Raw genomic sequence first — 23439 nt, 5'->3', positions numbered from 1 at the left:
TATGATCATGGATCTGAGAATACGCAGGCTTTGGTAAATATGTAGAGATAGAATCAGAATCGAAGTTCAAAGTCAACTTAGTTGGGTTGTCACCATGTACAAACCTGAGATTCATTTTCTTATGAGCATTCTCAAATCCATAAGAGAACAATAACCATTATAGAACTAATGAAAGATCGCACCAACTTGGACATTCAACCAGTGTGCTGAAGACTACAAGCTGCAAATACAAAAAGAAGAAGAAAATAAATAAATAAGCAATAAATATCGAGGGCATGAGATGAAGAATACTTGAAAGTGAATCCATCTGCTGTGGCAACAGTTTATTGATCGAGGCAAGTGAAATTATCCTCACTGGTTCAAGAGCCTGATGTTTGAGGGGTAATGAACTTGGTGGTAACTGTTCCTGAACCTGTTGGTATGAGTTTTGAGTCTCCTGTACCTTATTTCTGATGGCAGCAACAAGAAGAGAGCATGGTCTGGGTGGTGGATGTCCTAAATTATGGATGCTGCTTTTCTATGACATGCTATGTGTGGATGTGCTCAATAGTGGGGAGGGTTTTACCTGTGACGGACTGAGTTGCATCCACTACTTTTTGTAGGATTTTCCATTCAAGGGCATTGTTGTATCCATACCAAGCTGTGATGCAAACAGTTAATATACTTTTACCACATATCTATAGACGTTTGTCAAATTTTTAGATGACATACCAAATTTTGCAAACTTTTTCAGAGGTTGAGGCACTGCTGTGTTTTTTTTGTAATGGCACTTGCGTCCTGGGTCAAGGACTGATCCTCTGAAGTGATAACACCGAGGAATTTAAAGTTGTTGACCCTCTCCACCGCTGATCCCCCAATGAGAACTGGCTCATGGACCTCTGGTTTCCACTTCCTGAAGCCAATAATAAACTCCTTGGTTTTGCTGACATTGAGGAAGAAGTTGTTGTTTTGGCACCACCAGTTCAGATTTTCTTTTTTTTTTCTGTAATTTTTTAAAAAATTGAAGTTCATCATCAAACAAACATTTTCATAAGATGTATTTCAGCCCAGGTCAGATTTTCAATCTCCCTCCTGCATGCTGATTCATCACCATAATTTAATTTGACCAACAATTATGGTGTCGTCAGCAAACCTAACTACGGCATTGGAGCTGGGCTTAGCCTTACAGTCATTGGTATAAAGCGAATAGAGCAGGTTTACTAAGCACACAGCCTTGTGTTGTACCTGTGCTGATGGAGATTGTGGAGGAGATGTTGCCAATTGGAACTAACTGGGGTGTGTGGGTGAGGAAATTGGGCATCCGGATGTGCAAGGAGGTATTGAGGCCAAGGTCTTGAAGCTTAATGATCAGTTTTGAGGGGATGATAGTATCGAATGCTGAGCTCTAATCAATAAAGAGCATCCTGGTGTATGCATCTTCACTGTCCAAATGTTCCAAGCTTAAGTTTATGGACTGTTCAGAAAGCTGATGGTGGAGGGTGTTACAAACCCCGTAACTGGGTGACTTACCAGCAAAGAAAGAGACATCCATTGAAGTCTTATGATACTATTTTTAACAGTATTTATTAGTAAAAATACACAAAGGTAATATCAATGCAAATATACAGATAATATACATCGTCAATACTAAACCGAAAAGTGCGAGTATAATAATAATAAGAAATAAGCTCTATCATTGTCTAGGGGATAATGTATTGTCCGATGGAAATATAAAGTTCACTGCAGTTCACACAAATTGCCGTCTTTTTGGTTGTCGCTGTGTTGCAATTGTTGGAGAGAGAGAGAGAAAGAGAATGGGAACATTTACCGCTACGGGTTTTGCCAACCTTCCTCTATGATTTCGATCCGTCAGGTGTCTCGTTGTCGTGGCCGTTCAATTGTGACCTCTCCTTTAGCTAAACAGTTCTTCCATGATGAGCCCACCACCCAGGCAAGGGAGGACGCACATGAACTCTCTCTGGCTTTTGCTATAAAACGCTGTCCCTGGATTCTAGTGTTTCTCCTGGTGCGTCTAAGGGGTGTTTCCCAGACCCATCTTTTATCCTCACTCGCGGGGTCTCAGATGTCAATCAGGTTGGGATGATATAATCCCTCAACCAGACCACTCTGGTTGCCCCCTGAGGGGTTTCAATGAATAGTACAATACTCAATACACAATTCCTTCTCCAAGAGACAACGGCAGTAATCAGTGGTTCCGTTCCGCTTATGTCAGGAGACATTCCAAACCTTGTGTATTCTGTGTGTGTCTCTCTCTCTCATTTCCTGGGTCTCAGACCCGAAATAATAGCGATCTTGCGATTCTCAAAAAGGAGGGGGCAACTTTGTACCCTTCGGCCCCTCAGAGTTGCTCTACCTTCGTAACAAGGGAAAGAAGCTGTTCCTAAAACATTGAGTGTGTATTTTCAGGGACTTGTGCTACCTCCCTGATGGTAGCAGTAATAAGAAGCATGTTCTGGGTGGTTAGGGTCCTTAATCATACATACTGCCTTTTTGGGGCATTCCCTTTTGAAGATGTCCTCAATGGTGAGGAGGCCAGTGCTCATAATGGAACTGGCTAAGTATGCAACCCTCTGTGGCTTTTGTTCAATCCTGTGTAGTGGCTTCTCCATACCAGACAGTGATACAAACGGTTAGAATGCTCTCCAGTTTCACGTCTGTAAAAATTAGCCAGTCGTTGGTGACGTACCAAATCTCCTCAAACTCCTTATGAAACATAGCCAGAAATGGGCTTTCTTTGTCATTGTGTCAATATGTTGGGCCCAGCAAGGAGACTGATATAGGCACATGCACAGTTTATGCCTCAGTATACCTCTTCACACATACAGTGCCTTGTAAAAGTATTCAGTCCCCAAACCTTTGTTTAAATGAGTATTACAATCAGGGATTTCGACCAATTTGACTGAGATTATTTATTTGTGAATCACATGCTCCAATGCAGCAAAAATTGTAAGCATGAAAAACTAAAAATTAAAAACTGAAATATCAGCAGTTCAAACATATTCAACCCCTTCAGTAGTTAGTTAAACCATCTCTCACAGCTATTACAGCCAGTAGTCTTTTTGCATTAGCATGTATTGGCTTTCCACAATGTAATAGAGCAAGATTTATCAACTGAAAAGATTGTGGCGGCATTAGTAATAATCTTTCAAGAATCACTAGATTCTGAAATGGTTCCGGAGAACCAGAAATTTGCAAATGTCACTGCATTCTTTAGGAAGGGAAGGAGGCAGAGGAAAGGAGATTTTAGGCCAGTTAGCCTGACTTCAGTGATTGGAAAGATGTTGAAGTCCATTATTAAAGATGAAATGTTAGAGTACTTGGATGCACATGAGAAAATAGGCCAAAGTCAGCATGGTTTCCTTGAGGGTAAATTTTGCCTAACAAATCTGTTGGAATTATTTGAGGAAATAATTGGCAAGGTAGACAAAGGAGGGTCAGTGTACATTGTTTACCTGGATTTTCAGAAGGCCTTTGACAAGGTGTTTCATATGAAGCTGCCTAACAAGATGCGAGCCAATGGTATTACAGGAACGATACCAGCATGGATAGAAGATTGGCTGACTGGCCGGAGGCGAAGAGTATGAATAAAGGGGGCCATTTCTGTTTGGCTGCTGTTGACGAGTGATGTTCTGTAGGGGTTAGTGTTGGGACCGCTTCTTTTCACATTACATGTCAGAGGTTTGAATGATGGAATTGGTGGCTTCTTGCCCAAGTTTGGATGATATGAGGATAGGTGGGGGGGGGGGGGGGCAAGTAATGTTGAGGAAGCAGGGAGTCTACGGAAGGGCAGACCGATTAGGAGAATGGGCAAAGAAGTGGCAGATGGAATATATTGTTGGGAATTCTATGGTCATGCACTTTGATAGAAGGATTAAAGACGTAGACTATTTTTTAAACTGGGTGAAAGTTCAGAAATCCAAGGTGCAAAGGGACTTGGGAGTTCTTTTGTAAAGTTCCCTGAAGGTTAACTTGCAGGTTGAGTCAGTGGTAAGGATGGCTAATGCAATGTTAGCATTAATTTCAAGAGGACTAGAATATAAAAGCAATGATGTAATGGTGAGGCTTTATAAGGCATTTGTCTGACTGCGCTTGAGTATTGTGAGCAGTTTTGGGCCTCATACCTAAGAAAATATGTGCTGGCTTTGGAGAGTGTCCAGAGGAGGTTCAAGAGAATGATCCCAGGAATGAAAGGGTTAACATGTGAGGAGTGTTTGATGCCTCTGGATCTGTACCTGCTGGAGTTTAGAAGAATGAGGGGAGGAAATGTCATTGCAACCTATCGAATATTGAAAGGCCTAGATACGGTGGATGTGGAGAGGATGTTTCCCGTAGTGGGTGAATCTAACACCTGAGGGCACAACCTCAGAATAGAGGGACCTCTGGAACAGAGAAGAGGGATTTTTTTTTTTTAGCTAAAATGTAGTGAATCTGTGGAATTCATTGCCACAGACGCCTGTAGTGGAGGCCAACTTATTGAGTATATTTAAAGCAGAGGCTGATGTGTTCTTGATTTGTCGGGGCATAAAAGGTTACAGGGAAAAGGTAGGCGATTGGGAAAGAGAGGGATAATAAATCAGCTATGATGGAATGGCAGAGAAGACCCGATGGGCTGAATAGCCTAATTCTGCTACTATGTCTTGTGGTCTTATGGAATTTAATACAGACAAGTGTTGCACTTTGGAAAATCAGGGTAGGACTTGCGCAATGAGTGGTAGGGCTCTGAGGAGTGCGGTAGAACAGAGGGATCTGGGAATACAGGTTGAGAATTCCTTGAAAGTGGCATCACAGGTAGATAAGGTCGTAAAGAGATACATATCGGCCTTCATAAATCAAAGTATTTACTAAAGGAGTTGGGAGGTTATGTTGCAATTGTATAGGACATTGGTGAGGCCTAATTTGGAGTGTTATGTCCAGTTTTGGTCACCTACCTACAGGAAAGTTGTCCCAAGATTGAAAGTGACCAGAGTTTACAAGGATGTTGCCAGGACATGAGTTATAGGGAAAGTTTCAATAGTTTAGGATTTTATTCCCTAGAGTGTAGAAGATTGGGGGTAGGTTTGATAGAGGTATACAAAGTCTTGAGATGTATAGCTACAGTAAATGCAAGCAGGTTTATTCCAGAGGTTAGGTGAGAGTGGAACCAGAGTTCATGGATAAATACATGGATGGGTGGAGTATGGAGGGTTATGGTCCGGGTGCAATTTGATGGGTCTAGGCAGATTTATAGTTTGGACTAGATGGGCCTGTTTCTGTGTTGTATGACTCTAATGCCTCGATTTCTTCAAGAGATGAATGAAATTTGGCATATCACTGTCAGTTGATCCTTACCAATTTTTATTGTACACCATTGAAAGCATCCTGTCCAGATACATCACGGCTTGGTTTGGCAACTGGTCTGCCTGTGACCACAAGAAACTTCAGAGAGTTGTAAACACATTTCAGCACATCACAGAAACCAGTCTCCCCTCCATTGACTCTGCCTGCACTTGTTACTGCCTTAGTAAAGCAGCTAGCATAGTCAAAGACACCCCCTCCACCCTTGACATTTCTGTTTCCCTTCCATTGGACAGAAGATACAAAAGCCTGAAAGCACCTACCAGCAAGCTCAAGGACAGATTCAACCCCGCTGATATAAGACTACTAAAAACTAGTAGGATAAGATTGATTCTTGGCCTCACTATCTACTTCGTTATGATGTAGCACCCTGTAATTTACATGCACTACACTTTCTCTGTAGCTTTTACACTTATTCTGCATTGTTTTTGTTGGATCTTAATATACAACGGGCAGCGCTTTAGTGTAGTAGTTAGAAAAATGCTTTAAAGTTCCAGCTACCACCAGTCTCAGTTCACTTGCTGCCGATGTCTGTAAGGCATTCATACTTGCTCCCTGTCATTCATATGTTTCCTCTGAGTACTCCAGTTTCCTCTGACATTCCAAAGATATACAGCTTAAGGTTGGTGAGTTGTGGGCAAACTATTTTGACACCAGAAGCATGGCAACACTTGTGGACTGCCCCCTGCACATCCTCAGACTGTGTTGGTCATTGACGCAAACAACGCTTTTCATTGTACATTTCGATGTGTATGTGAAAAATTAAGTTAATCTCCTTTGAATCTTTGAGTAATGATTTGATCTGTATGAACAGTATGCAAGACAAGCTTTTCACTGTATCTTGGGACACGTGACAATAAACCTATTCCATGACTGAGCTGTGTTTATTTCATTGTCCAACACTGTTGGTGAGATTGCTCAATATAAATTTACCGCTTCTATTTGAAAAAGTCAAAAATGACTGCCAGCACCTATGCTCTACATCACACCTCAACTTTCCAAACTTAAGTAAGTTTATATAAATTCCTCATATCTGACCCAGCAGAATAATTTCAGACAATATGCACAACCTGGCCATATTAGTCAGAGCCCAGTACCCAGATCTGAATGCAGCAGGTGGGTGCAAACTTTTTCTGGTTATCGGAATCTGACTGTATGCTCCATACTTTACCTTTATTCAACACGAGACTAAACTTATGCTTCTCTCCCACAGATGAGCAGGGGAGCCTCCTCCAACATCAGCCAGACCAGCCACCAAACCCTCAAGTGCTGAGAGTTGCAATTATCGGTGCTCCCAATGCCGGTAAATCCACTCTGTCAAATCAGCTTCTACGTAGGAAGGTAAACCTAACACCATTTTGTAGATGGATCAAAGCCTTCTGATTTTATCTGGAAAACTTTTTTGAAAATTGCTTGAGGTCCTCCTCCTCCCTGCAAACTCCACCACCCTTCCCTTCCCTTCCCTTCCCTATAGTCACTAAGGTGTGCATATTTATTTATTTTATTTAGAAATGCAGCGCACAACAGACCTTTATGACCCAACGAGTCGCACCACCCCAGCAACCTACATATTTAACCTTAACCTAATCACAGGACAATACACAATGACCAATTAACCTATTAGCCAGAAGGTCTTTGGAATGTGGGAGGAAACTGGAGCACCTGGAGGGGAATCACACATGGGGATAAATGTGCAAACTCCTTACAGACGGAGTGGGAATTCACCTCCGAACTGTGCTACCCAGAGTGGTAATAGTGTTGTGCTAACCACTACACTACTGTGGCACCTCAAAAGTAAAGAGAAGAGAAAAATAATAATGAGGACATTTGGTCCATCAAGTCTGCTCTGCCATTTGATCATGGCTGATTTGTTTTTCCTGTTAACTCCATCCTCCTGCCTTCTCCCTGTAATCTTTGATGCTCTTACTAATCAGGAACCTATTACCTTCACTTTAAATATACCAAATGACTTTGCCTCCACAGCTATCTATGCAAGGAATTCCACAGATTCACCACCCACTGACCAAAGAAATTCCTCCTTATCTCTGTTCTAATGGGACGCCCTTCTATTCCGAGGCTGTGCCATTTGGTTCTAGTTCTGCCATTATTGGAAACATCCTCTCTCTCCGCATCCACTCTATTTAGGCTTGATGAAGGGTCAAAATGTTGTCTTGTTTATTTGTCTATTTAGCCTCCCTCAGCCTGACTTGCTGAGTTCCTCTAGCATTATTGTGTGTTTCACTCTAGACCTTTTAAAATTCAGTAGACTTCAATCAGATTTCCCCATATTCTTTCAAATTCCACTGAATACAGGCCCAGAGCCATCAAACACTCCTCGTATGTTAAGCCTCATGAACCTCCTCTGGACCCCCTTCAATGCCAGTACATCCTTTCTTAGATAAAGGACCAAAAGCATTTACATACATTTCCCATGGAATATACTACAATTTCTGAAGCTGAAGTCTGTTTGTGGAGAGTTAGGCAGCTGGATGAATTGTATGAAATTACCTTTGTCTTCCTGCTTTAAACAGTAACTGTTGAAAAGCTTTCCTCCACTTTAGTTCAGCTTCAGTGTAATGTGCTTATCTGCTTGTTGCGTTGCAGGTCTTTCCGGTTTCGAGCAAGGTCCACACGACACGGTGTCAAGCTCAGGGGGTTATCACAGAGGGAGAGACCCAAATAGTACGTGACTTCCTTTGAAATATTTCCAGTCAGAACACTATAGCCTTTCCGTGCATCTACTTCAAAAGTTCAAAGTACATATATATCACCATGTACAACCCTGAGGTAGTTTTCTTGTGAGCATTCATAGTAAGTACAAAGAAATGCAATAGAATTAGTGAAAAACCGCACACAACAAGGTGGACAACCAACCAACGTGTAAAAAACAACAAATGGTGCAAATACAAAAAAAACAATGAGTATCGAGGACTTGAGCTGCAGAGTCCTTGAAAGTGAGTCCATAGGTTGTGGGAAGAGTTCAGTGTTGGGGTGAGAGAAGTTATCCCCTCTGGTTCAAGAGCCTGATGTTTGAGGGGTAATAACTGTTCCTGATCGTGGTGGTGTGGGTGCTGAGGCTCCTGTACCACTTTCCTGATGGCAGCAGAGAGATGGCCTGGATGGTAGGGGTCCTTGATGATGGATAGTGCTTTCCTGTGACATCACTCCTTGTAGATGTGCTCCGGTCGACATGCACCCTGACCATAGTTCTCCATTACCCCTCTCACCCACATACTTATCCACACTTCCCTTAAATGTTGAAATCAAATCCGTTCCAGCACTTTCACTGGCAGCTCATTGCACACTCCTACCAGCCTCTGAGTTAGTCCGTGAGCCAGTAGGGTTGGTTGGAACCATCTGAGAGGAATAATGCTCATAATGATTTTTGGCAAGGTATACATCTCTAGAGTTAAAAATATGTGATAACATTGCACCAGTGGTAGCTTTATGTGTGCAACTCATGGCCAGTCTCTTCACCCCGTAAAGATCTTTCAATATTCTTGATAGAGTTCTCCTTGTATGTGTCGAACACAGCATCTAATTTGCTACTCTGACTGGCTTCCCTCAGAGCCATACCCAGAATTGTGGCAACATCTCTGAAAGTAACTTGATCACCTTTCACTCTTTGGATCAAGTTCATTCCATCAACCACTGTAGCAGAGTTTCCTGGGAGTTGCTTTTCTACCACAACATTTTTCTGCAAGGTTGTGGCTAAAGTAGCTTTATTTGTCTTTCTCAGCAGTCCTGGTGTGGACAGGACCCAGGGCAATGTTCCAAGGGGATGAGAATGGATATCCCCCATACATAGTCTGCACCCTTGTGCCATCACTATGATGCATCCAAACAAAGACCTGTCTCTTTCGACAATGTTTTTATTGCTTTTTTAAATAAAGAGAACATAGTGTAAAGGAGAATTGTGCAGTGCATAACAAATGTACAATTCACATTCATGAAAGAGATGCACCCATAGTACAAACATTATCACCCCAGCCCTCCCAGTCCCCAACTCCAAGCCATCAATGCATTGACAAAAAGGGTTAAACAGAACCTTTGTCCCCACAGAGCTGCATTGGTATAGAGAAGGTATGTTTTTCTAATACATAGGCTGTTGTATGATAACAAATCTGAGTCTGAAGAGTTTTACTGGAAAAAGCTGGAGGTCAGGGATTTGTGTACTGAGGAAAGGGAGAGAGAATGGACCTTTAGTCTGGCTGGGAATGTTGAAAATATTCAAGAAAGGGTCCCCACACCTTTTGGAACTTTATTTCCGAATTGAGGATTGAGTAGTGGATCTTTTCAAGGTGTAGACTGGACATGATGTCCCTAAGCCACTGCGCGTGGGTGGGCAGAGCAGCATCCCTCCACCTGAGCAAAACTGCATGCCTGGCCAACAGAGAGGCAAAAGACAGCGTGTGATGTTTAGTCGGACTTAGGTGCATGTCCCCATCTCCTGAGGTGCCGAAAAGAGCAATCAAAGGGTTAGGTTCCAGATTGTAATTAAGTATTTGGGATCAAGTTTGGAAGACATCTTTCCAGTATTTTTCCAAACTAGGACATGTCCAGCACATATGGATAAGGGAAGCCTCGCCCCTTTTGCATTTGTCGCAGCAGGGATTAACATCTGGGTAAGTGCGAGATAATTTAGTTTTAGACATATTGTCCCTGTACACAACCTTGAATTGTAACGGACAGTGGTGGGCAAATAAAGAGGTTGAGTTAACTAATTTGAGGACTTCATCCCATACCTCCTCTGGCATTGAAAATTTTAAATCTTGCTCCCAGGCAGTTTTAATTTTGTCAAGAGAGGCTCACCTCAGAGCCGCCAGTTTGTCGCAGATAATAGATATTAGACCTTTGCGCAATGGATTCATACAGAGAAACAAATAATGACATTTGTTTCGGGTGCCTCAGGGAAGTTTGGTATCAGAGGGCAGATAAAATGTCTAATTTGCAAATATCTAAAGAACTGAGTGTTGGGTAGATTAAACTTTGCAGACAATTGTTCAAATGATGCAAAACAGTTGGCTAAAAAAAAAAATCTTTAAAGCATCTAGTGCCCTTTCTGTACCAGTCTTGAAATTTTGAATCACATATAGAAGACTGGAAGAGATGATTATGCAGAATAGGATGAAAGAGAGAAGGCATGGAGACCACTATGCTTTCTGAACTGAGTCCACACTCTAAGGGTGTGCCTGATGACAGGATTAGCAATTGGTTTAGACATACAAAAAGGGAGTGCGGATTCAAGAAGTGCGGAGATGGAAACATTCTTAGTAGAATTGAGCTCCATTGTCACCCTTAATGGGCAGTCAGACTGATTATAAAAATGAGTCCAAAAGATGAGACAATGAATGTTAGCTGCCCAGTAGTATAAGTGGAAATTGTATAGAGCCATGCCTCCAACACAGTTAGATTTTTGAAGATGAACTTTATTCAGTCAGGGACACTTGCCTGACGATATGACTGAGTCTAGTGAGTCAAAAAAGGCTTTACGAATGAAAATTGGTATGGATTGAAAAAGGTATAAAAATTTAGGAAGGATGTTCATTTTGACAACATTGATTTGGCCCATCAGGGACATGGACAGGGGTGACCACTGTACTAGGCTCAGTCTTGTTTGATTTAACAAATTAATAAAGTTTCCTCCAAAAAGAGAATTATATTTCCTTGTTACTGTAACACCAAGGTAAGTAAATTGGTTATTCACTACCTTAAAAGGAAGGTTACGAAATGTTTGTGCTTCTCTATTTATTGGAGAAAGTTTGCTCTTGTGTAAGTTAAGTTTGTATCCAGAAAACTAGCTAAATTTGTCAAGGAGTGAGAACATGGGGCGTAAAGAGGTGATCGGGTTTGATATAAAAAGTAAAAGATCATCAGCATAAAGGGAAACTTTGTGCTCAACTCCCCCCCTCCAAATCCCCATCAGGTCCGCACAACTACGGAATGCAATCAAGATCTGTCTGCTTTCAAGATGTTCGCCCTCCGATTTGATTTCACTTCTCTCTTACACATATCACTGAATGTTTTCAGCTTGTTGGTTTTCATTGGGGTCATGGAATTTCTTTGCTGGTGGGTCTTCCTCTAGTTCCTCATCCTTGAAGGTTGCATAGCATTGCTCTCCAATCTCATATGCCTTCATCAGGTCAGAGGCAATGTCCTTGAGGGCTGCCTTTGCCATAGAGATGCTAATGAGTCCCGCTTCTCTGAAAATGGGTTGACCCATTCATATATGAGGCTAACCACTGCTGAAACTGCTTCCTCATCTTTCTGGATCCTTGGCTGCTGTAGCTCCACATGACAAAGCTCTGATTTGTTGCCTTGCACCATCTCCCTTAGCTGTCCCAGGAATGCACCGCGGTGCTCAGCTGTTATGTAGTAATGCTTGATAGCTCCAGCATTCAGGCTGAATCGTGATGTGCCTCCAGCAGTCTGTGTGTCTTTGTTCACTGTGGTTTCAATAGCCTGGTCCACAGGGATCTGCTCAAAGGGGTTGTTACTTGACAGCTGCGCTGACAATTGGCCTGTCTTGAAGGCCTCATACACAGAAGGATTCTTCTCTGTGAGGTTCATCATCTGAGCAAAATAAGGGGACAGGTACTTGGCATAATTCATCTTATCACAGGCAAAGCACCATGGGATCGTGGTTCTTATAGCATGGAGGTGCAACTCCCAGTCCCTCTCACGAGAGGCATGCAGAAACTCAAGTACTACGTTCTCTACCTTGTCAATGTATGATATCCAGAATGCAGATAGCTCTCCATTGTTGTGATGGAGGTGTTCCAGAAAGTCTGTCCACAGGGTTAGCAGCTCAGCTAAGAGTTGACTTTGCGGCAGATTGTTCAACTTCTGTTGGTTCAAGTCACTGGCCATATCGTTCACATGGTCTGAGAATGATTTGATCATCCCACTCCTCTCTGGAACGTTATCCTCAACCCATGATGTGAATTCTGCCCGTGTGAGTCTCATCAGTGCTTCGTAGATGTACTTGTGGACCCTGACAGCACGATTGTAGTGTTTACCATCAAGGACTGCATTGACGGACCCCTCTATGACAATTCCAGCCTCTATGCATATGTCCTTTAGACCAGCAAACCAAAATGGCTTTCCTAGGATGGCTAAGCTACCACCGCTGCAACGCTATCACATTTTCTAGCACTAGGGGTGTATACCTTGCCAAAAATCATTATAAGAATTATTCCCCCCAGATGGTACCGGTGGCCCAAATTTGGGTTCCTGGCTCACAGACTAAGTGAAGAAGTTCCCCATCAGATTTCCTTTTTTTTAACTTTTCAAGGACCCGTGCTCCACTTTTGTTTCAGAGAACACATGGTCATTAGTGAACTTGGTGGCTTCCTCCTTAGTTCGTAGAGTTATATGGCAGGGATTCTGTGCGGTCCAGATCCTCTGTTCTGTATTGAGCCTGGTAGCTCTTGCTACAGAGTGGCTCTTCACCAACCTGCAGTCTTAGAAAGTAAATGTCAGGAGGACGTACAAAAAAGCTGGATGAACTCAGCAGGTCGGGCAGCATCCGTTGAAAAAAGCAGTCAACGTTTCAGGTCGAGAGGGGTCAGGACAGGTCCTGACGAAGGGTCTCGACCAGAAACGTTGACTGCTTCTTTCAACGGATGCTGCCTGACCTGCTGAGTTCATCCAGTTTTTTTGTACATCTTGATTTGACCACAGCATCTGCAGTGTACTTTGTGTTTAAATGTCAGGAGGATATTGACAATGGCAGAAAAGGAAATATTAGATTGTGTGTCCAGCCCACTTCTCACAAGTTTAAGAAAAACCACTTTCACAAAGTGAAATGGTGAGTCATCACATAGTCAGAGGTGTACAGCACGGAAATGGACTGTTCTACCACCCTCCCCAGTTTTCTGGGATCTTACGTTTGGCTAAAGAAAATATCTATCAGGGTCCTAGCTGTCTCTTTCCTCACTTCCCATAACCTTAAATACTTCTCATTTGACCCTGGGATTTATCAACCATTATGCAGAACTGTGCAAAAAGACCTGGGCACACGTGTAAAAAAAAATTGTGTAGAGTGAAGATACTTTCAAAAATAATAAAATGAAAAGTTTTTAAATATCAAAATTTTAAACTGCATCAATTTTCTTAGGTACACTATTGTGCAGTTTTATAAGAAAATCGGCTGGTGGTGGGTGGTTCTTGGAGAACTTGCCACAGTTTCTGCAGACTTTTGGTGTTTCACTTGCTTCTGTCTCCAAGTAATCCCAGACACCCTCGATGATGTTGCAATCAGGGCTCTGTTGAGGCCATACCATCTGAAACCAAATCAGAAAAATCTAGGGTGGCCTAAGACTTCTGCACCCTATTGTACATCTCCTGATACCGACCACCTCCTATTGATCGGCTCCAGGTTATCATCTGAATTTATCTTCCATGTAAGATTAGGATCTAGAATTAGCATTAACATTAGTTACATTTGTCTCATGTACATCGAAACACACTGAAATACGTCATTTGCGTCAATGACCAACACAAGTCTGAGGATGTGCTGGGGGCATCCCACAAGTGTCACCATGCTTCTGGCACCAACATAGCATGCCCACAACTTACTAACCCTAACCCGTGCGTCTTTAGAATGTGGGAGGAAACCACATCACCTGGAGGAAACCCAAATGGTTGTGAACAGAACCTACAAACTTTTTACAGAAAGTGGGGGGAATTGAGTCTTAATCACTGCCTTTGTAAAGCATTGAGCAAACTGCTGTGTACCCTACCTCCTCCCACAGTACCATGCCACCCCTTCTCCTTAGTGAGTTTATCCGTACTCTTCCAAGACAAAGTAAATCATAGATCTTACATATTTTTGTTCAGGTTCTCATCTCTTGACCTTTTAAAGAATTGTCTCCACCCCTGGCTCATTCTTTGCTTTACTCACCACTCCTGAAGGCCTCACACCTTCCAGTTTATTTTTCTCTATGTCCTTTTGTCATTAAAATGTACCTCATTCTTCCCTGGCTTCTTTCTTAAGTAAGTGCAGATCATGTCATTTGTACCCAGTTTGCATGCTGTAATTGCTTAACAATTGTGAATGCAAACAGCACAATTTACTGTATGTTTCAATGTACATGGGATAAATAAATTTGAATTCTTAAGTCTAATCTACTGCCTTTTAAAATCTCCCTTAGTTCCTACCTCAGAAGGAAAATACAAATTACCTCAACACCTTTTTTTCTCCAATGGATTTGTTTTCAAATAGCATATGTTTGTAACAGAAAAATCACCTTTCAAATGAGGCATCTCCCTTTTCCTTTCAGTTCCTGATTTGCATTTGATTTCCCTCCGAGGTGTTTCTTTTTTGGTAAGGTCTGTGTAGGTGCACATCATTGCTCATTCCGGTACTGTTCCTGACCTCCTGTCACTCTCTTTCTACAGGTTCTTCTTGATACTCCTGGGCTCATTTCTCCCATGAAAATGAAAAGGTTTTGTTTACTTTTGTCATATTTTCCTGTTTCTGAGGCCTGTGTACACCAGTGGTCTTTAACAATTTAACTGTTCCTTTCTTGCCAGGCACAATTTGGAGAAATCACTGCTGGTTGATCCCTGGCACTCAGTAAAAGCAGCAGACCTGGGTGAGTGGTTTAGCTTAGCCCCAACCATTACCTTTCATTAGATGAGATTTATTGATCACATTTGAGGTGTTTGGTACTGTTATGGTCAATGTAACTTTATTACTGCGGCAGCAATCACCAATCAGGGTTCAATTCCCACTGATGCATGCAAGAAGTTTGTACATTCACCCCATGACCACGTGGGTTTCCTCGGGGTGCACCAGTTTCCTACCATATTCCAAAAATGTGCAGTTAAAGTTGGTGAGTTGTGGGCATGCTATGTTGGTGCTGGAAATGTGGTGACGCTTGTGAACTGTACAGCACAATCCTCGCTGATTTGATTTGACTCAAACAACATGTTTCACTGTATGTTTCAATCTTACGATATGGATCTGACAAATAAAGTTAATATACTGTGAAATGCAGTATTTGTATTAACAACCAACAGAACCTAAGGATGTACTAGGGGCAGTTGCAAGTGTCGTAAAAAAAACTCCAGTGCCAACATAGCATGCCCACAGTGTTCAACAGAACAACAACAGCAAAACAAGCCCCTTTCCTACCCATGCACAAATCAGAGCCTCCAACTCCAGGACAGGCCACCTGCTGGCCTCTGACCTCTAATCCTTGGCACAAGCCCTGGACAAGCAGGCATTTGACTTCCAACCTGTACTAATATCTGCAGGCTATGCCTGAATTGCTTCACGTTTTTTTTCCCCTAGTGCTTGTTTTGGTTGATGTGTCTGACCACTGGACTCGCAACAAGCTACATACTGAAGTGCTGAGATGTCTTACTCAAAATCCCCAGATTCCGGCAGTTCTCGCCCTGAATAAGGTAGGCAGCAAGAAGCTGAAGTTACCTTCGTGAAGCTGGACCTCTATTCCAGGAGGAAATAACTTGGGAACTTAATGTTCTGGCAAAGTCAGTAGTGTTGTTTTTGCATACCAAGAGTCAACAGGTAACACTTGTCTCTGGTTTAGAGATTGTGGGTTTGAATCCTGCTTAATCACAACCAGACTAATACTACCTATAAACACAGGAAATTCTACAGGTGCTTTTTGTGAGCATTGCATTCAAATTCAAGTTGAAGTTTAATTGTCATTTGGTCATATATGAACACTCATGAATATAGCCAAATGAAGCAGCGTTACTCGTTATCCTGAAATTGGTTTATCCCTCTACCACACAAAAAAGAAATCAGTTATCTTTTGAAATTTATGAGATTGTTGCACACAAGTATTGCATGTCCTAACTTGCAACAGTAGCTTCACTTCAAAGTGTTTCCCACTTTTGAACATCCTGTGATTGTGCAAGGTGATCTACATGCATGCATGATTTTTTTTTCCGTTGGTGAGGGGCCCTTAAGATGCTGTGCATGGTCCTAGGGTAATTTCACCATAAATAGAGAGAGCTCACTAAATTAATCATAATTTTTACCAGAACAATGACAAACACTCCAGCCAACATTACTTCCTTCTGCCTCTTGTTTCTAGGTGGACCTGTTAAAGAGCAAAGGCCTTCTTCTGGATTTGACAATCAAGCTGACAGAAGGAATAGTGAACAACAAGAAACTGAAGGTGAAGCCACGGTACAACTCGCTGCCACAGCCTGTTGGGAAAGAGAGAACTGGTGAAGCAGATGGCATGCCTGACAAACAGGCAAGAAATCAGAGCAGCACTTTGGATGTGTCCAAGGAAACACACAGCCCCCACTCTCAAGGAGATGTACATCGTTTGGAAATATCCAGTGACAGTGTTTCTGACATTTCTCAGCCAGAGACTGCTCAGCAGCAGGCATCTGCTCCTCCACACAGCACCTCTGAGAGCTGGAAGAACCGACAGGGCTGGCCTCACTTCAAGGAGGTGTTCATGCTTTCTGCTGTCAATGGCGAGGAAGTGGATACTTTACGGGTGAGTGTGCAAGGCTGCTTTCCCCTGGACACTGCCTTAAGGGTGACCAAACGTAACAAAAAGGGCTAAAATAATAACAAAACATAATGTAATGTAACGTAATTTTATTTAGTTTCATTTATTCAGAGATACAACATGATAATGGGACTGAGCTTGTGCAGCCCAATTACATCCATGTAACCAAATTTTACTACATTTGTCAGTGATAGTAAGCCTGATTGTGATGACTTCTCCTCTCCCATAAAACAAAGCAAATAAAATGGACTAATTCAGGGAACTCAGTGGGTATATGAGAGGTAAAAATAATAAAATGTCATGTAATGAACCTAACATTTTATTTATTTATTTAGTTGGTTTTATTTAGTCTTTAAAGTTTTATTATTTATTGATTGATTTATTGTTTAATTCATTCATTTATTGAGATACTGTGTGTGGAAAAGGCCTTTCTGGTCCTTCAATCCATGTCGCCCAGAACCACCCCCCCCCCCCCAACTTAATCGTAGCTTAATCACAGGACAGTTTACAATGACTAATTTCGGTGGGCCTTAGGACTATGAGAGGAAACAGGAGCACTTGGAGGAAACTCACGCAGTCACAGTGAGGATTTCCTGCTGCCACACAACAAATTTCATGTCTTTCAGTCAGTGATTACAATTCTGATTCTGATGGACAGGAGGCTTTTAACGAGGCAACTGCTGTAGAAAGGGGGTAAAGTTATGTTGTTTACAAAAAGTTGAGCTTTGTGTAATTATGTTACTGCCGATAAAATCTTTATCCAAAGGCCTATCTTAGGTGGCTGGAGCTTCATGCCTTTGTGATGGTTTTCAGTAGAATGCCTGTGGAGGCATTTGCTCCAGATCTTCTGCTTTTAAATTGTTTCTCCAGCGCAAACAGTGAAAGTGAGTTGATTGGAATTAAATAATTCACTGTGGCAAAGATTTCAAATAATGGAGACATTATTCTTTAAAAATACTTCATCTGGAAGGAGAACGAAGCAGACAGAATAAGTGGTTTAAGGAGCAAATATTTAAAAGCATACATAGATGGTATAAATATTGATAACATTTATGTATTTATGCACATTCTATTTCATATACGTACTTTAAACAGTAACTTTATTTTATATAATTCTTTATTCTGTATAATCGTTGAATGTTGTTTTTTGTTGCATGTCGTGCCCTGACCAACACACTACGGCAAATTCCAAGTACATATAAATGTATACTCAGTGGCCATTTTATTATATGCACCTGTTCATTAATGCAAACAGCTAATCAACCGATCATGTGGCTTTGACCGTGGAATGATTGTTGGTGCCAGATGGAGTGATTCGAGTATTTCAGAAACTGCTGATCTCCTGGGATTTTCACACACACCAGTTTCTAGAGTTTATAAAGAATGGTGCGAAAAACAAAAAAAAGTCCAGTGAGTGGCAGTTCTGTGGGTGGAAATGCTTTGCTAATGAGAGAGGTCAGAGCAGAATTGCCAGAGTGGTTCAAGGTGGAGCGGGCCAACAACTTTAAGTTCCTCAATGTTATCATTTCAGAGGACCTGTCCTGGGCCCAGCTCATAATTTCAATCACGAAGAAGGCAAGGCAGTGCCTCTATTTCCTTAGGAGTTTGTGAAAATTCAGCATGACATGTTAAGCTTCTATAGGTGGGAATGGCAAGTACATTCACTGGCCCTTGAACAGAAAATCCTACAAAAAGTAATGGATGTAACTCCATCCATCACAGAAGTATGCCCACAAAAAAGTGAATCTCAGGGTCATGTATGGTGATGTATGATGTACTTTGATAATAAATTCACTTTGAAGCTGACAGGAAAGTGACAGTAGCTCAGATATTCACTTGTTAAAAGAGTGGTGTGCAGAAGAGGATCTTAATGCTCAACACAGCGAACCTTGAAGTGATTGGGCTGCAGCAGCAGAACCTTTAGGTTTCCACAGTTGTATTAATAAAGTGGTCACTGAGTGTATATAGCAAATAAATTTGATCCTTTCTGTTGCGTTGAAGAAAATCTGGTTATTTAATTCACTGGTATTTGCAATCCCTGTAAGCATTCACATTAATTTCTCTTGGTTTTCAGCACTACCTTGTGTCAAAAGCCCAGCCAGGGCAGTGGGATTACCACAGCGAAGTCGTCACTGATCAGTCACCCCAGGAGATCTGCTGTAACCTGATACGGGAGCGGTTACTGGAGTATCTGCCTCAGGAGGTGCCATACAACATCACACAGGTACTGCTGGGTTAATTAAATTATCTATCCTGTCTCATTTGGACAACTGCTGTAGCTGAGAGCTTATGCACTCATAAGTTTTCAAGAAGCTATTTAGGCAAGCTTCTTGTTAAGGTGAATGTCTTGGCATCATTCAGAAAGGGGGCTTGTATTTCTTGCATACTCCATCATTATCACATCCTAATCATACTCTCCCCATAAAAAAAGAAATTGGTTGCCTGTCTTATTGTTCTGTGAGGGATCTTTCTGTATACAAGCTAGTTCAAGGTTCAGGTTTATCACATCATAAGATATAGGAGCAGAATTAGGTCATTTGGCCCATTGAGGGTGCTCCACCGTTTCATTGTGGCTGACGCATTGAAGCATGCAGTGAAATATGTCATTTGCAATAACAACCAACAGACCTAAGAACATGCTGAGGGCAAATGTTGCCACACATTTTGGTGCCAACACAGCATGCCTACAATGCTTGGTAGAACAGCAATAAAACGACAACAGCATTTTATAGATCGGGCACTGTCGGATCCTGATGTTTTTGTGATTTTGGAAGTAAAGAATGAGACATAAAACTTATTGCTTCCGATTCTTTCATTGTGTTACTTAAAAAGAAAAAGGAGCTGAAAGAACAAGGAAAAGGAAAAAGCTGTTTTGGTTGCCAAAGGTAACAAAATTCCAGTGATAACAATTAACCTACAACATAGCCAGATTCAAGTAGTGAATTTGCTACTGAAAACTAAGACGTTTGTAGGAAAATACAGAAACAACTGCACCATAGTTACTGAAAAATTCACTGACCAATTACATGTATATAGGTAATTGCATATAAAAATAGGAAAGATTAACTACAAGAAAAATAGTAATTCTACACCTTAATTGGGGTTGAGAAGGCAAATAAATGGACCATGATGCAATGGCAGAGCAGACTCGATGGGCCGCATGGCCTAATTCTGCTCCCATGTCGTGATATATTTTTACTGTGTGTTGGAAAGGTTTACTGCATGAATAGAGCAGAGGTTCTGCAAATCCAGGTCCCTCCCTTACTGGGGAATCTTGGATGAAACTCACAGATGAGATGTGCAGTATTTTAAAGTATACTCTTTTTCTATACAGAAGTTCTCTTGGAGATGTTCTGTGAAACTCTTTTGGGCCCCTTATCTAAGAAAGGATGTGCTGGTATTGGAGAGGGTACAGAAGAGGTTCACGAGAATGCTCCCAAGTTAACATATGAAAGGCTCTGGGCCTGTACTTGCTGAAATTTAGAATGATGGGGGTCTCATTGAAACCCACTGAATATTGAAAGGCCTAGACAGAATAGACAAGGAGAGGATGTCATCTTTAGTGGGAGAGTCTAGGACCAGAGGGTACAGCCTCAGAATACAAGGAAGTCCCTTTAGAACCAAGATGAGGAGGATGGTGAATCTGGAATTTATTGCCACAGACTGCTGCAGAGGGCAAGTCATTGCATATATAGGTTCTTGATTAGTAACAACATTAAAAGTTACAGGGAGAAGGCAAATGAATGGGATGAGAACATGTTTGAATTGTGGAGCAGACTTGATATGCGTAATTGTGCTGCTGTGTTTTATGGTCTTATGGAAAATAAACTTGACAGTTTTGAAGAGTCTGCATCCCACCCTCCTTTTATAGGACCCCCCAGCTCTGACAGAGTTGGAGTCTACCCCTTCCCACATCTCCCATTCGGGTCTGACAAATGGAGGAGCTGGTGCCTTGTATTTACTGTCCGGTCCAGTGGTGAGGAAAATCTGGGTCTAGATCAGTGCCTTGATGTCTGTCCTGGGTGTGAAATCAAACACACTTAAACATCTGTTAACTTCTAGGACACTGAGCTGTGGGAAGAGGGACCAAGCGGGGAGCTCCGTATTCTACAGAACCTCACTGTTGCCAGGAAGAATCACGCGGTGAGTAGGTTTGTAGATACTGTCTTGCTACTTCTTTGCAGTGGAGTCAGTTCATGGTTCGGGTTCACACTCAAAAGTAAAATTTCTTATCAACTTGTGTATATGTTATGATAAACTACCTTTAGATCCATTATCACAGACATTTACTGTAAAATAACAAAATACAGTAGAATTTACTGAAAAATCTGCATAAACAACCAACCAGTGTGGAAGTGTAGAAAAACTATGCAAATAAAAAAGTTAATACTGAGCACATTAGTTATAAAGAGTTCTCGAAAGTGAATCTGCAGGTTGTAGTATCAGTTCAGAGTAGTGGTGAGTGAAGTTTCTATGCCAATTCAGGAACCTGATGGTTGTAGGGTAATAACTGTTCCTGAACCTGGTGATGTGGGACCTTAGGATTGTGTTTCTCTTTCTCCTTGATAGTGAAGACCAGAGAGCATGGCCTGTAGTACGGGAGCTTTGTGTAGCAGTGCTCCATGTAAATGTGCTGAATGTTGGGGAGAGCTTTGCCTGTGACAGATTGGGCTGTGTCCACCACTTTTTGTAATCTTTCCTGTTGTTGGGTATTGGTGTTCCCCTACTAGGCTGTAACGCGTACAGTGAGCCACTGTGCATCTGTAGAAGTTTGTCAAAGTTTTTGGTGACATTCCGACTCTACAAAATTGTCTCCAGAAGCTATACTCTTCAAAGACCTTTCTTGCCTGGGCTGAATGCAATTTTTTCCTTGCCTGGCCATTGTTAACCCTTGCCTTGCCACAACATCCACAGATTGAATTGACCAATAAAAAGGTTGAGGGGATGGGATGGAGCAGGAGCTGGCAGGTGATGGATGGATCCAGGAGAGGGGATGGTGAAGGCCAGATGGAGAGCAGTGTCAGAAGCTGGGATTGTAGACTGGGGTGAGGTGTTATCAACGGTTCACTTTGCAAGTGAAGACTTCACTCTGCATTTGTCCAAACTTCACTCTGGGCTACATCTCTGACATGCCTGTTTTTTCCCTACTTTGCATGTTTGTTGACTATTTTGTCTTTGTTTTCAAAATAACTTATAACCATATAACAATTACAGCACAGAAACAGGCCATCTCGGCCCTTCTAATCCGTGCCGAACGCTTACTCTCACCTAGTCCCACCGACCTACACTCAGCCCATAACCCTCCATTCCTTTGCTGTCCATATACCTATCCAATTTTACTTTAAGTGGCAATACCGAACCTGCCTCTACCATTTCTACTGGAAGCTTGTTCCACACAGCTACCACTCTTGAGTAAAGAAGTTCCCCCTCGTGTTACCCCTAAACTTTTGCCCCCTAACTCTCAACTCATGTCCTCTTGTTTGAATCTCTCCTACTCTAATGGAAAAAGCCTATCCACGTCAACTCTATCTATCCCCCTCATAATTTTATATACCTCTACCAAGTCCCCCCTCAACGTTTCACACTCCAAAGAATAGAGACCTAACTTGTTCAACCTTTCTCTGTACCTTAGGTTCTGTAACCCAGGTAACATTCTAGTAAATCATCTCTAAACTCTCTCTATTTTGTTGACATCTTTCCTATAATTCGGTGACCAGAATTGTACGCAATACTCCAAATTTGGCAGCACCAATGCCTTGTACAATTTTAACATTACATCCCAACTCCTATACTCAGTGCTCTGATTTATAAAGGCCAGCATACCAAAAGCTTTCTTCACCACCCTATCCACATGAGATTCCACCTTCAGGGAACTATGCACCATTATTCCTAGATCACTCTGTTCTATTGCATTCCTCAGTGCCCTACCATTTACTATGTATGTCCTATTTGGATTATTCCTACCTTAGCACCTCACACTTATCAGCATTAAACTCCCATCTGCTATCTTTTAGTCCACTCTTCTAACTGGCCTAAATCTCTCTGCAAGTTTTGAAAACCTACTTCATTATACACAATGCCATCTATCTTAGTATCATCTACATACTTACTAATTCAATTTACCACCTCATCATCCAGATCATTAATGTATATGACAAACAACATTGGACCCAGTTCAGATCCCTGAGACGCACCACTAGTCACCGGCCTTCAACCTGACAAACAGTTATCCACCACTGCACTCCGGCATCTCCCATCCAGCCACTGTTGAAACCATTTTACTGCTTCAATATTAACACCTAAAGGTTGAACCTTCCTAAGTAATCTTCCGTGTGGAACCTTGTCAAAGGCCTTACTGAAGCCCATATAGACTACATCCACTGCTTTACCCTCGTCAACTTTCCTAGTAACCTCTTCAAAAAATTCAATAAGATTTGTCAAACATGACCTTCCACGCATAAATCCATGTTGCCTGTTTTTAATTAGACCCTGTCTATCCAGATAATTATATATACCATCTCTAAGAATACTTTCCATTAATTTACCCACCACTGATGTCAAACTGACAGGCCTATAATTGCTAGGTTTATTCTAAAAACCC

At 41.8% G+C, this 23439-nt stretch overlaps 1 protein-coding gene across 5 annotated transcripts in view; it reads left to right on the top strand.

Annotated features, from left to right (window-relative positions):
* eral1 (Era-like 12S mitochondrial rRNA chaperone 1) overlaps positions 1–23439 on the top strand; it is a 49850-nt gene that overhangs the window by 2926 nt on the left and 23485 nt on the right. For 3 of the 5 annotated variants that reach the window (XM_059973682.1, XM_059973678.1, XM_059973679.1), the window contains exons 3-10: positions 6548–6675; positions 7939–8016; positions 14737–14783; positions 14872–14933; positions 15635–15747; positions 16407–16823; positions 18913–19062; positions 20901–20981. In XM_059973682.1, the coding sequence (XP_059829665.1) occupies positions 6548–6675; positions 7939–8016; positions 14737–14783; positions 14872–14933; positions 15635–15747; positions 16407–16823; positions 18913–19062; positions 20901–20981 (1076 nt within the window). Of the gene's footprint in view, positions 1–6547; positions 6676–7938; positions 8017–14736; positions 14784–14871; positions 14934–15634; positions 15748–16406; positions 16824–18912; positions 19063–20900; positions 20990–23439 lie in introns of all 5 variants that reach the window. The other 2 variants (XM_059973680.1, XM_059973681.1) reach the window with 2 other exon arrangements.

This window comes from Hypanus sabinus, chromosome 6 (genome assembly GCF_030144855.1).
Source record: "Hypanus sabinus isolate sHypSab1 chromosome 6, sHypSab1.hap1, whole genome shotgun sequence".
Classification (NCBI taxonomy): domain Eukaryota; kingdom Metazoa; phylum Chordata; class Chondrichthyes; order Myliobatiformes; family Dasyatidae; genus Hypanus; species Hypanus sabinus.
Note: the sequence above shows the minus strand (reverse complement) of the source record. Positions and strands in the feature narration are given on the sequence as shown.